This window comes from Chiloscyllium plagiosum, chromosome 6 (genome assembly GCF_004010195.1).
Source record: "Chiloscyllium plagiosum isolate BGI_BamShark_2017 chromosome 6, ASM401019v2, whole genome shotgun sequence".
Classification (NCBI taxonomy): domain Eukaryota; kingdom Metazoa; phylum Chordata; class Chondrichthyes; order Orectolobiformes; family Hemiscylliidae; genus Chiloscyllium; species Chiloscyllium plagiosum.
In genome coordinates, this window is record NC_057715.1 from 89,471,994 (window position 1) to 89,484,560 (window position 12,567).

The window sequence follows — 12,567 nt, forward strand, 5'->3', positions numbered from 1 at the left end:
AAAAAAGAAAGCTATGTTGCTACAGCAATCTCTACATGGAAAATGATGCAACAACAATACTTCTCTTTATAGAATAGCAATTTTCAAACAATATTTTGTGTAGGAAAACAAAATATTTGTTAGCAACAACGTTTAACCTAGAAAGGCCTAAAGTAGAAATAAGTAGCTTTGAAAAATCCATTTGGTCGTAAAATGGAAATAAATTTATGGCTATGGTTAACTATTCCAATCAACACCACAAAACTTCATGCAAAATTAATTAGCAGACTGTCAAATGCAAAGAAAGCCTTACTAATATAGATCACCTTCAATGGCCTCAGGGCAACCTAAAATACTTTACAGATTATTAATTATTTTTGAAAAGTAGTCACTGTTGTATTGTAGGTAAAAGTAGTAGCCCATTATGCACAGCAAGCTTCTACAACCAAAAATAAAACAAAGACTAGATCATCTGTGTGTTAAATAGTTGTGCTCATGTGAATTACCGAAAATTCTATTTTTCTTTTTGCGAATAATTTACTTTTCTATAGCACCTTTCACATCCTCAAGATATCCCAAATAGATTCAGTGCCTACGGATTAGTATTAAAGTATAGATAAACTGTTGTTACGTAAGTTCAGCAAACAATGTAAACATATAATCAAGACCAATGGACAGCTATATAACAGATGGCCCCTTAATTAATTTTCCAACGAGTTTTTATACTCCTGATGACCCATTATACTAGAGCAATGAAGCTGTAAATTATTGAGTCTTGCTATCATTTAAGCTCTTCTATTCCTATGCACTGGGTATTGCAAAGCTGTGCAACAGATTTGTACCAGAACAGATTTGCGTGCCTACGGTAATTGTTTTTAATCATTCATAGGGTATGGGGCAACATTCGCTGGGCCAACATTTATTGCCCGTCCCAGTTAGTCTTAAGAAGGTGGTGGTAAGCTGTCTTCATGAACCATTGCAGTCAATTTCCTATAGGTAAGCCCACAGTGCTGTTAGAGAGGGAGTTGCTTTTATTAAACCTGTAATTGTCTATTTGAAAGTTTTCCAAACATACTTATGCAAGAAGCACATTGTAAGAAGAGGTTAGAACTTAACTATAGATAAGAACGGGAACACTGTGGGAATGAGGTTGATGCGTTAAAATAATTAAATAGGAAGAAAAAGTTGGAAAGCTGAAAATCTGAAATAAACACAAAATGCTGGAAATATAAGCTAGGCCCATTGATTCTAACGCATCCTATCTAAAACATTAACATACTATTTTCCTTTCAGATCCTATGTAGCACCAGCATTTTCTGTTTGTACTTTAGTATTGGAACAACATTTTGGAGGGGTATCATAAAAGGATCTCAGCCTTCTTGCTAAAAATAAGTGAACAGCAAAAGAAAATTATTAAATATTTTTCTTATTTTGTCTCACTTCTTGTATTTATGAACTAACAAGTTACAACAAAATAATTTTTAAAGCAAAAAGCGCACTTGATCTTTGATATCCTGCTGGCATTCACATATTACTTACATGGTATACTGTTTAGTTAATATACTGAAGTACAAAGAGCAAATCTGCTGGCCAGGAATTACCGATTGTGATGGTCATTTCGCCTACATACATAGGTGAATTGTACACATGCTATGGTGCAACAGTAAATTATTTATGAATGAAAACCAATTTTGTTTTTTTTTATTTTTCATACTTGTTTATATTTTGGATTGAGTTATAATAATTGTTCAGAAAGCCTCTCATTATTTAGATTACGAGGGTTTGATGTTCAAATAAAGCTGAAAATGTTAATAGAAGCATTATGGTACCATAGTGAATAATTTCAATGAGTTATTCAGAACATTTAAAATGGATGCAGAAGTTGTCTATTAGCTCTTCAAGCTCTGTTGTTCAATACGTTTGTGGCTGATCTTTTACCTCAATTTCACCTTCATGTCCTATTTGCATATCTCCTTGGTGTCAAAAAACCTATCAACCTTTGCCTTCAGTATACCAACAACTAAGCTTTCACAGCTTCTTAGGATACAAAATTCCCAGATTAATAATTCGTTGAATGAAGTAGATTCTCCTCAGCTCAGTCTTATATAGCCGGTCCCTTATTTTAAGACTGCATGTTCTAGAGTCCTCAGCTAAAGGAATCACTTTCTCAGCATCTACACTGTCAATTCCTTTAAGAATCAATATGCTTCAATTAGCTCACTTCTTATTGTTTTAATGTCAAGGCTCCTCCAGAAGCTTGATCATGTAAGACAAAACCACCATCCCAGGAACCAGTTTCGTAAATCTTTATTACAGTCCCTCTAGCACAAATATATCCTTCTTTAGGCAAAAAGACCAAAGCTACACACAATGCAAGTGTGGTCTCATTACTATAATTGCAATAAGATTTCTTTAGTCTTAGATTGTAATCTTTTACCTGCAGATTAATTTTCTGTGATTCATGTACAAGGTCACTCATTCCTCAATCCTCAAATGTGAAAACATTTCTCAGTCTCTCACCATTCAAACTGCATGTCTTTAAAATAGTTTTGTACCAAAGCAGATAATTTCACACACATTGTATTCCATTTGCCATGTACTTGCTGACTCCTCAACCTGTCTACAATCCTCTGCAGCTTTTTTGCATCTTCCTTGCCACTAGCTGTTTCATATAACCTTATGTTGGCAGCAAAACTGTACATGTTACACCCAATCCCCTCATCTAAGTCTTTAATATAAAGTAAATAGCTGAGCCCCAAGTATGATTCTTGTCATACTCTGTTAGTTAAACTTTGCCAGCTTAAAAATATCTCCTTTATTCATATTTTTCCTAAATTTACGCATGCTAAGGTATAAATATTTTACAACAGAATCATAGTTTTACATGCATTTTCACAATTTTTGTTCTATTTTTATCTAAAAATCATGACAATATATAAAGGGATGGAGAACAAAAATAGCGTAGCTAATTTTTATCTAGTCTTATTTCTGTTATTTTTCAGTGTATGCATATGCTAGCCTGGAAGATTTTGCTGATATCAGAAAAGCACACCTTGCAACATTACCGATGATCCTTCAAGGGCATATTATTGAAACAATCCAAATTTATACTACTTATTTATATTCCTGCCAGATTTAAAATCTCCTGTTATGTATACATTTTATATACACAGATGGGATCTTGAATGGCACAAATACTTTATTGCTATTGACAAACAAGTTCCAACAACATGAATGTCTTCATTGGTTTTTCAGTCTAGTTATTATTTCTGAGATGGAATTAGACTACGCTGGGCCACTAGTTCACAGACTATGCTATTTGATGCCATGAAAATGTGCAGCAAAGTAAAATGAGGTCAGCAGAAAGTTATTCTGCATATTAAAATGAAGTTTTTTTTTAAAAAGGAAGTTTTGTAATTGCAACCTTTCCAACTCATGATCTATCAGTATGAATGGATATTAAATATGCGGAGTACAACATGATATGATGACAGAACCATTTATCATCAAGACTGCACTAAGCCAGTCCTTATTAGGTCTGTCTCATCCTTGTGTAGATTTTTGCACCACATCATCTTTCTCCCTTGCACTACAGGATTCTTATCAAGGCTAATCATGAAAAGTTGTTCCATTCAATAAGTACCCTGCAAAAAATGTCTGAGCATTTATATTTTAGGTCTAAATATATAAATTTCACTAATGTTGTTGAATTTACAGTATCCATTTTGTTTTGCTGACAGAAACTATATGAAAATCAGTGTTTTGTTTATCCCTCTTTGCAGAGATTTCAGTTTTTAAAACAAAATAAACAGCAGAACATTTACAGTTCCCATGGATTCCACTGCATTATGATGTTTATTTTTATTTTGAAGGGTGGTTAGATAGGCTAAGAAAAATATAGGTACTTTATCAAGGAACTGAGAAAGAAAAACAATGTTTCTTTGAATTTTAACCATGTCAGTTACAAAATGAATACTGTCATTTCCAGGATATAATGTCAATGATTAATAATTATTGATGCTTACTGCTATCACAGACACTCCAGCTGAAGTATTGCTCGGTTTGGGGCCTGTGTTAAAATGTTTCTGCAACTTTCCAGCCACCGATAGTTGATACTCATTCTCTGGCAACCCATCATCCTACAGGAAAAGGGATAAAAAGGTAAAAGTAAGGCAAGTTATGATATGAAAAGTATTTTTCAAACAATTTTTCCACCTCTCTGAAAATTACAAGCTGGCATGATGCTGAAATAGGAGTAATGGGATTTATATACTTTATGTTTGTCAGAGAGTCATAGAGGCATACAGCATGGAAACAGACCCTTCAGTCCAACTCGTCCATCCCGACCAGATATCCTAAATAAATCTAGTCCCATTTGCCAGCACTTGGCCCATATCCCTCTAAATCCTTCCTAATCACATACCAATTCAGATGCCTTTTAAATGCTGTAATTGTACCAGCCTCCACAATTTCCTCTGGCAGCTCAGTCCATACATGCATGCCATCTGCATGAAAAAGTTTCCCCTTAGGTCCCTTTTAAAACTTTCCCGTCTCACCTTAAATGTATGCCGTCCAGGAAAAAGGTTTTGTCTATTTACCCTATCCAAGCCCCTCATGACTTTACAAACTTCTATAAGATCATCCCTCAGCCTCCAACGCTCCAGGGAAATTAGCCCCAGTCTATTTTGCCTCTCCCTACAACTCAAACCCTCCAACCCTCGCAACATCCTTGTCTTTTCTGAACCCTTTCAAGTTTCACAACATCCTTCCTTTCGCAGGGAGACCAGAATTGCATGCAGTATTCCAATCATGGCCTAACCAATGTCCTGTACAGCTGCAACGTGACCTCCCAACTCCTATTCTCAATGCACTGGCCAATAAAGGAAAGCATATCAAATGCCTTCTGTCAATGAAGAATTTAGCAGGTTCCCCAGGTCAGATGTACCATGGATACCTGAAGACTAAAGTACTCTAATATCCCATAAAATACCAAAACTGAACATTTAAACCCTTTACTTAAACAGTGTAACATTTCTACTTCTCACTTTGGTCACCTTGAAGTCAACCAGTGCTAAAATATGCATTACGTCCTGTGAAGGTGAGAATTTTCAACCAGAGGATCAGTTGAAATAGGACTGCTCAAATTAATAAATTCCTGATGAAGGGCTTTTGCCTGAAACGTCGTTTCTCCTGCTCCTCGGATGCTGCCCAACTTGCTGTGTTTTTCCAGCACCACACTCTCGACTCTAATCTCCAGCATCTGCAGTCCTCACTTTCGCCTGGCTCAAATTAATGTTACCCTTGGAACGATAAGTGTAGCCTTTGGTTTCAGTTATTTGCAATGCAGCCACATCTAGATCCAAGATGAAAAGGGGAACTTTAGCACTTTCTTTTGCCTTCAAACTGCAATTTTTAATGTTTTAACTCACTGGATAACTAACTGATTTGCTGTTTTTAAATATGTTCTTATTTGTTTTTCCAGCAATAATTATATTGGTTACAACATGCCTTGGCTGGAAGGTTCATTCCTTCCATTAGCATTGTTGATTTTGATTTGGAAACAGTCATTGTTTCTTCTTAGATTTGATCATGACATTTTTCAGGGCAGAGGTGAACTATCAATGATAAACTGAACTGGACCAGCCGCATAAATACAGTACCTAGAATAGGTCTGAGGCTGAGAATTCTGTAGCGAGTAACTCACCTCCCAACTCCCCAAATCCAACTTCTGCAAGGCAATAGTCAATGAAATTCTTGCCTTGATGAGCACAGATTCAACAACACCCATGAAGTTTGACAAAAACAGGGTGGCACGGTGGCTCAGTGGTTAGCACTACTACCTCACAGAGCCAGCGACCCGGGTTTGATTCCTGCCTCGGGTGATTGTCTATGTGGAGTCTGTGCGGGTTTGCTCCGGTTTCCTCCCACAATCCAAAGATGTGTTAGTCAGGAGAATTGGCAATGCTAAATTGCCCATAGTGTTAGGTGCATGAGTCAGGGGTAATGTGTCTTGGTGGGTTACTCTTCAGAGGGTCGGGATGGACTTGTTGGACTGAAGGGCCTGTAGGGAATCTAATAATAAAAAAAACCTACTTGATTGGTACCCCATCTACTATCTTTAATGTTTACTTTCTCCATCATTAAGCCACAATAGCAGAAGTGTACTTCACCTTGAGGATGCAATACAGCAGTTCACCAAGGCTTCCTCCAGTGCATCTCCCATACTATGAAGAACAAACAAGATAAGCACGTAGGAATGCCACTGCCTGGAAGTTCCTCTCCGAGTTACACACAATCCTGATTTTGAACCATGTTATGAATCTTTCAATGTCACTGGCTCAAAGTCATGAAACCCCCTCCATACAATACTATGGGAGTACCTACTTTATATGAACTTCAATTCAAGAAGATGGCTCAATAAGACCATCTTAAAGTGAAGTAAGGGATGGGAACTAAGTGATGGTCCTATCAGCAACATTCACATGTAAATGAATGAAAAAACATCTAATTAAAGAGATGCTATGTAAATCGAAGCAATGATGTAATGCTATGAATCAGCACTGAATATATGCAATAAAATTAGAAGCATTCGATATAATGATCTATGAGCAACAACTTGCATGCGTAAAAGAATTTGAAATGAAAGATCCCAAGATACCAGGGATGGAAGAAAGAAAATCTTGCACTTATATAGCATGAGACATCTCAAATATTTATAGTCAATGAAATACTTTTGAAGTGTGGTCACTGTTGTACTGTAGGAAATGTGTTGGCAACTTGCTCACAGCAAATTCCTACAGGTAGGAATGTGATGATGACGAGATCATTTGTTTTTTGTCACGTTGGTTGAAAGATAGATATGGATCAGGACACCAGGAGTAACTTCCCTGTTCTTCTACAGAAAGGATGCCATGGGATCTTTCACATCTACTCTAGTCAGCAGGTTTAATGAAATGTAACATTTCAACTGAAAAATGGCACCTCCACAGTGCAACATTTCATGAGCGCATACAAATGCATCAGCATAATGTTTACGCTCAAGCCCTGAAGAGAGGCTTGGACCTGGAACTTTGTCTAGTGCTACTAAAAGAGTTATGGCTGACACACTAAAATGCAGTTTAAGTACTCTGTGAATAGTCTACTGTGGGAAAAGGAACTAATTATGATTTGAGTAGTACTGGAATATATGCAAAGTTCTTAAAAAGTGTCTCATAAATAGAAAGGCACAAAATAATATTTACAAAAAGTGATCTTCCCAGACTGTTAACTTCAAATCGACAGTCAATCATAGCTGTTTGCTCTGTTTCCTGGTGTATGGGAATAGTCTTTAACTATTCAAAAGCAACTGGTCCATTTATTTGTATTATTCTCTGATTTTACATGGAGTTTTAGTCTCTTAAAATCTTAAACATTATAGAAAGACAGTAACAAAGTAACAGTAGTAGACCATTTAGCCCCTCAACTCTTTCCACCATTTAAAGAGATCATGCCTGATCATTGGCCTAACACTTCAACCTATATCCCTTAATACCTTTGTTTAACAAAAAAAATCTATCTAATTGCAAATTTTCCTGAACAAATTGTACATTTTAAAATAGGAAACCAGTCAAGATTATTTTTAAAAATGCCTTTTTAAAAAGTTGGCACAGTGGAAATAATCACACTTATTTTGTGTCTCTCCTGTGAAAACCCTTCCAATTAAAAAAAAATCCATCTGCTGTAAAATGTTATATTTGGTAAAATAGATTTAAAGTAAAACAGTATGCTTGCCAGGATGCTCCTTTTAGTATGAACATTCTGATCAACTACTATTATACATTTCTGTCCACCAATAGAGTTGCTCAATTTGCCAGAAATGCCATTTTCCATTATGTATTTAATTGGATAGTTTGTGATAGTACCATAATAATAACAGACATGTTTACTACTGTGTGTATAAACATGCATTAAGGTGTGGAAACACAACTGTAATTCCAGCATTGTCTACCAGCTGCATTTGAAAGAATATAAATTCAAGCTATCACCAATATGTTATTGCTTCACTTTACATCTGCAGTATTTCTGGGAGACAATGCTGAACACAATAGCTTAGCCATATATCCATTATCACAGATGATCTGAAAAAATGTGTTAAACCAATTATAGAGATGAAAGAATTGTACAGACCAAGAAGAAACCTAAAAATAAAATTAAGCATTCTGCCAAAGTCATCAGTAATATGTCCCAGAGATCTGAAGTACGAGCACGCATTAAATAAGACTTACATTCACCCAAGGGTGATCCAACAACTGCTGTGCAGAATATCGCTGTTCTATATCAACCTGTAGCATCATAGTGATGAGCTCCTATAAAGTAAAAGGAATAATTATTTGAATACAAGAGTAGAGTTGAAGGATATTTATTCAATTAGACCAAAAAGGGAAACATTTAGAAAATGATTATTTGCTGTTTATGCACAACTGTAGACTAATCCAAAATTCACACTGTTGTAATTAGATAAATAAATATGGATTTTTAAAAACTTTTCAGGTGAATGACCTAATATTAGCTACTCTACTGACCACACTATTTAGTAATTCTTTGAGCACACTGTGCTAATTGCCAGAACTAATTGCCAACTCTTACTAATTTTTCAGTTGTGTTGTAGTGTAGGGAAGCATGCTCAATGATCCTTTAATAAATATGACTTTACTTTTTAGTAGATATATAACTTAACATGTGAAAACTTCTCAGTTCTTAATCTATCCCCTTTTCAACTATGTTTATCAATATGGTTAAAATAGTATGGCATGTGGCAGACATTTTAGAAAGTATCATGTAAACAGTGTAGAAAGGTCATGACATTTTCCAAGCTTTCTCATATAAATCTAACAGTAACTTCAATCTCTACTTGTTAGTGAATCTATTCTTCCATTATTCAAAACTTTTGGTTACTTTAGGGTCTCTAATTCTCCCAATCAATGCATTCAAGTTTGGTGAAATTTTAAGCTTTTGCTCCCCCGAAATTTTAATTGTTAATATTTCCCCAGCAATTCTGGAGAACAGTCAATTATTTTATAGATGATTATAGATCGTGGCTTAAAATCTAAGCTATTCTACATATGTTCGACATTTATTGCCCATTCTGAATTGCCCTGGTTAAGGTGATCTTCAGCTGACTTCTGAACTGTTTCAGACCATGGGATTTAGGATTTTTACCAGCAACTGTAAAGGAATAGCAACATAGGTCCAAGTGAAGGTGTGTGGCTTGGCAGAGAAACATGCAAATGGTTACATGACTATGCAGCTGCTGCCCTGACCTCTGGGGCAATAAAGGTCACAGGTTTAGAAGGTGGTATTGGAGATGATTTGGTGAGTTACTGCACTGTATCTTGTAGATGGTACACACTACTTTCACAATGCGCCAGTGGTAAAGAAAATGGCTGTTGAAAGTCGTGGCTGGGATGGCAAACAAATGTACTTTGTTCTGAATAGGGTTATTGAGCTACACCTATCCCACAAGTGGATATTATTCCATCACACTCCTGTTTTGTGCCTTATAGATGGCGGGCAAGCTTTGGGGAATTAGGAACTGGCAGAATAACCTGTTCTTCTTGCCACAGTGTTAATATTGCTGGTCAGTTCCATTTCTGGTCAACGATAATCCCAGGATGTTAATACTGGGGCAATTAAGCAATGGAAGGTGTTACAGGGAAAGTAGACATCAGGAATGTTGGATCAGCCATTATCCTATATTAATGGTGCAGCATGCTCGATGGATAAAATGGGCTATTCATGTTCCTACTTCTTTTGGTCATATGATCTTAATTTTATTGAACATCAAGAAAATATAATCACTATCTAGCATCTGCATGGCGAGTGTTAATTGTTATTTATCAGCCCAAGATTGAATGGTCTCAAGGGCTATGAGCAAGTTGAGGACCCTGTGATAGGCAGTCAGCATCACTGAGAGAACTGGGCAAGGTGAAGATCCTGTAATAGTCAGTCAGCATCACTGAGAGAAGTGGGTGAAATGAGGGTCCTGTCACATTTATTTGGGATCTGATTTGAAGGTGGTGGGAATATTCTACTGTGCTTTTTGTATTCTGAAAAAATGAAGGCCAAATTCCCTCCAAACTTTGCCACCGTCTTAGATGTATCATCTATCTGGCAAAATAATCAAGCCACCATACAACCCTAATACTTTAGAATTTAATATTTCTAATTTTAATTTAAAATGATGCAGCAATCATTAGTAAGATATTACTTTGTGTGACTTTAAGTTAATTGAAATGTTTATCTGGCTCTCTTGACTACATCTAATTATGATATAATACATTTCGCTGAGTCAATGAAAAATTCTTTTATCCTGTTTACCATGACATGAAATATCATTCCAAATGCACTCATTTGAACTAGCCAAAATTGATATAATTACAAATGGCAGAATATTATACTAATTGCAGCTGCAGCCATTGTGGTGCAGTTGCATCCTGTCCTTCATTACATACAAACATTCCAGACATCAATAAATAAATTGAGTCAGGCCAAAGGGAAGTCTAGAATTTGTATCAAGGTAAATAAGCTTAACTAAATTAATTATTGATTTATGGTCCCATCAGTGTCATCTCAGTCATGGGATCAGTAATCATCTATGATAGCATTGAGACAGTCATATTATCCACACACTCTCCTAATTTTCTGCACCTACTTAAATCAATGAATTTTACATCGAATTATTTCACCATTTTAAAGTATTGCAGTATAATAGCAAAGTTCTGTGTAAGGAGAAAAGTAAAATTCTTCCAGAATAATAATCACTTGAAACGCAGTAACATTAGGACCTTCAAGCTGTAGAGTGAAAGTCCCCTTTAGCAGTTTTCAAAAGAAATCATATTTCTAATTTTATACTTTATCAACAACTGCACTACTATCTCTGTGTGCTGAGTGCAAAGGGAAGTCATATTCATATTACCAGCCTGCAGCATTGTAACAATGAGAAGAACAGTAATTTCTACAGATGTATTCAAATATTTTCTTGATTGGAATTGATAGTGACACAAGAACAGCCCAATGAAGATTTGCAAACCAATTATTCCATCTGCCTGCATGCAGAGACACCTGGCCTCCTGCAGCAGATTTGCTGAGGTTGTAATTCCGCTGAGTGGTATATTTACTCTGCACCTTATCATTCAGCAACATTCTGTCTGTGTCCAAATAAAGTACTTCCATGCATCGCCCAGTGTCAGAGCGCTCTAATTTAGTAGAAAGGAACACAATTAGATTGTGTAAGCCTGTGCCTTCAAGGGATTTTAAGAGTGCTATTGTACAAGAGAATCCAAAAATGTGGAATCAAAATCGTTCCATTCATAAACCACACTTGTAATAATTAATCTTTTAATGCAATGAACAATTAAACTTCTATGACATTTACTGTCCAGTTCTATCCAAGCATCAAAGGTAAAGCATATGGCTGACATTTAGAGGGAGCCATGTTTACCCCCCATCTCCAAAGTCCCAACTAAATGATCAGTGGTGAGCCCTGATGGCTGCCTTGCAGCAATTTAACTGCACTCTTGAATGTTCCTTGTACTGCACACGATCATTAACTTAACAATCATCATCAATCAGGTTCAAACCTAACATTCCTATGCCCCACCACACCCTCATATACTTAGCATTGCTGCAAGCCTCACACCCACATCACAGCTTGCACACACTGCCTGGTAATGAACCATGACCGCCACACCAAAACAAAATGTACAAACCCATTTTCACTTCCCTCTCTCTGTCAGTGCAAGATGACATGCAACCAGAGGCAGTAGAAGCTAATCAGAGAGAGAGAGAGAGGTATGCCTTTTGTCCCAAGTCCTGTAGTGTAGACTATGCTGTCTATTATTGGGATGCTAATCACTGAGGATATGGCCACGGGAGGGACTGAAATCATTGACAGTGTCATCACTCCTAATTCTCCTCCTTACATCACACACATTTCTTATTTTACAAGCTGCTTATGGGTGAAAGAATGCATCTCCTACTTTTGCCCCTCTTTATCCTACAAACTTGCCCTTTTTGCTTTTTGTCCTTTCAGAGATTCAAGTAGGTAGGCTAGTGGGCAATAGATAAACACCAAGAAGCATATGATCGTGAAGTCACACTATGGGTGGAATGATGTGGATGATGGCAAGAAGGTTGGAAAAATCAAGTAAAAAGTCCAGTGGGGAGCTTCTTTATGTCAAGAGCAATAGGGTGACATAACGGCTCAGTAACTGTGGATCCCATAGTCCAAAGATGTGCAGTTTATCTGGATTGGCCATGGTGAACTGCCCTAGAGTGTCAAGGGATAAGCAGCCTGGGTGGATTAGCCATGGGAAATGCAGGGTTACAGAGATAATGGGGGGGGGAGGCGGTCTAGATGGGATAATCTTTGAAGGACTGTGCAGACTCCACTGTGGATTGAAACTAGAGCACCCATAGGAAACTCATGCAGACACTGGGAGAACGTGCAAATTCCATGCAGACAGCCACTGCCAGGTAGAATAGAATCCTAGTCCCTGTGAGGCAGCAATGCTAACCATTGAGCCACCATTGATTGATGATCTCTTTAGA

General features: G+C 36.8%; 1 protein-coding gene across 4 annotated transcripts in view; it reads right to left on the reverse strand.

The window, feature by feature from the left end:
- Positions 1–12,567, reverse strand: part of dclk1a (doublecortin-like kinase 1a) — a 345,606-nt gene that overhangs the window by 42,014 nt on the left and 291,025 nt on the right. For 2 of the 4 annotated variants that reach the window (XM_043692070.1, XM_043692071.1), the window contains exons 15-17: positions 8,244–8,324; positions 6,150–6,203; positions 4,005–4,118 (exon numbers count right to left, since the gene is read on the reverse strand). In XM_043692070.1, coding sequence (XP_043548005.1) covers positions 4,005–4,118; positions 6,150–6,203; positions 8,244–8,324 — 249 coding nt within the window. The remainder of the gene's footprint in view (positions 1–4,004; positions 4,119–6,149; positions 6,204–8,243; positions 8,325–12,567) is intronic. The other 2 variants (XM_043692072.1, XM_043692073.1) reach the window with 1 other exon arrangement.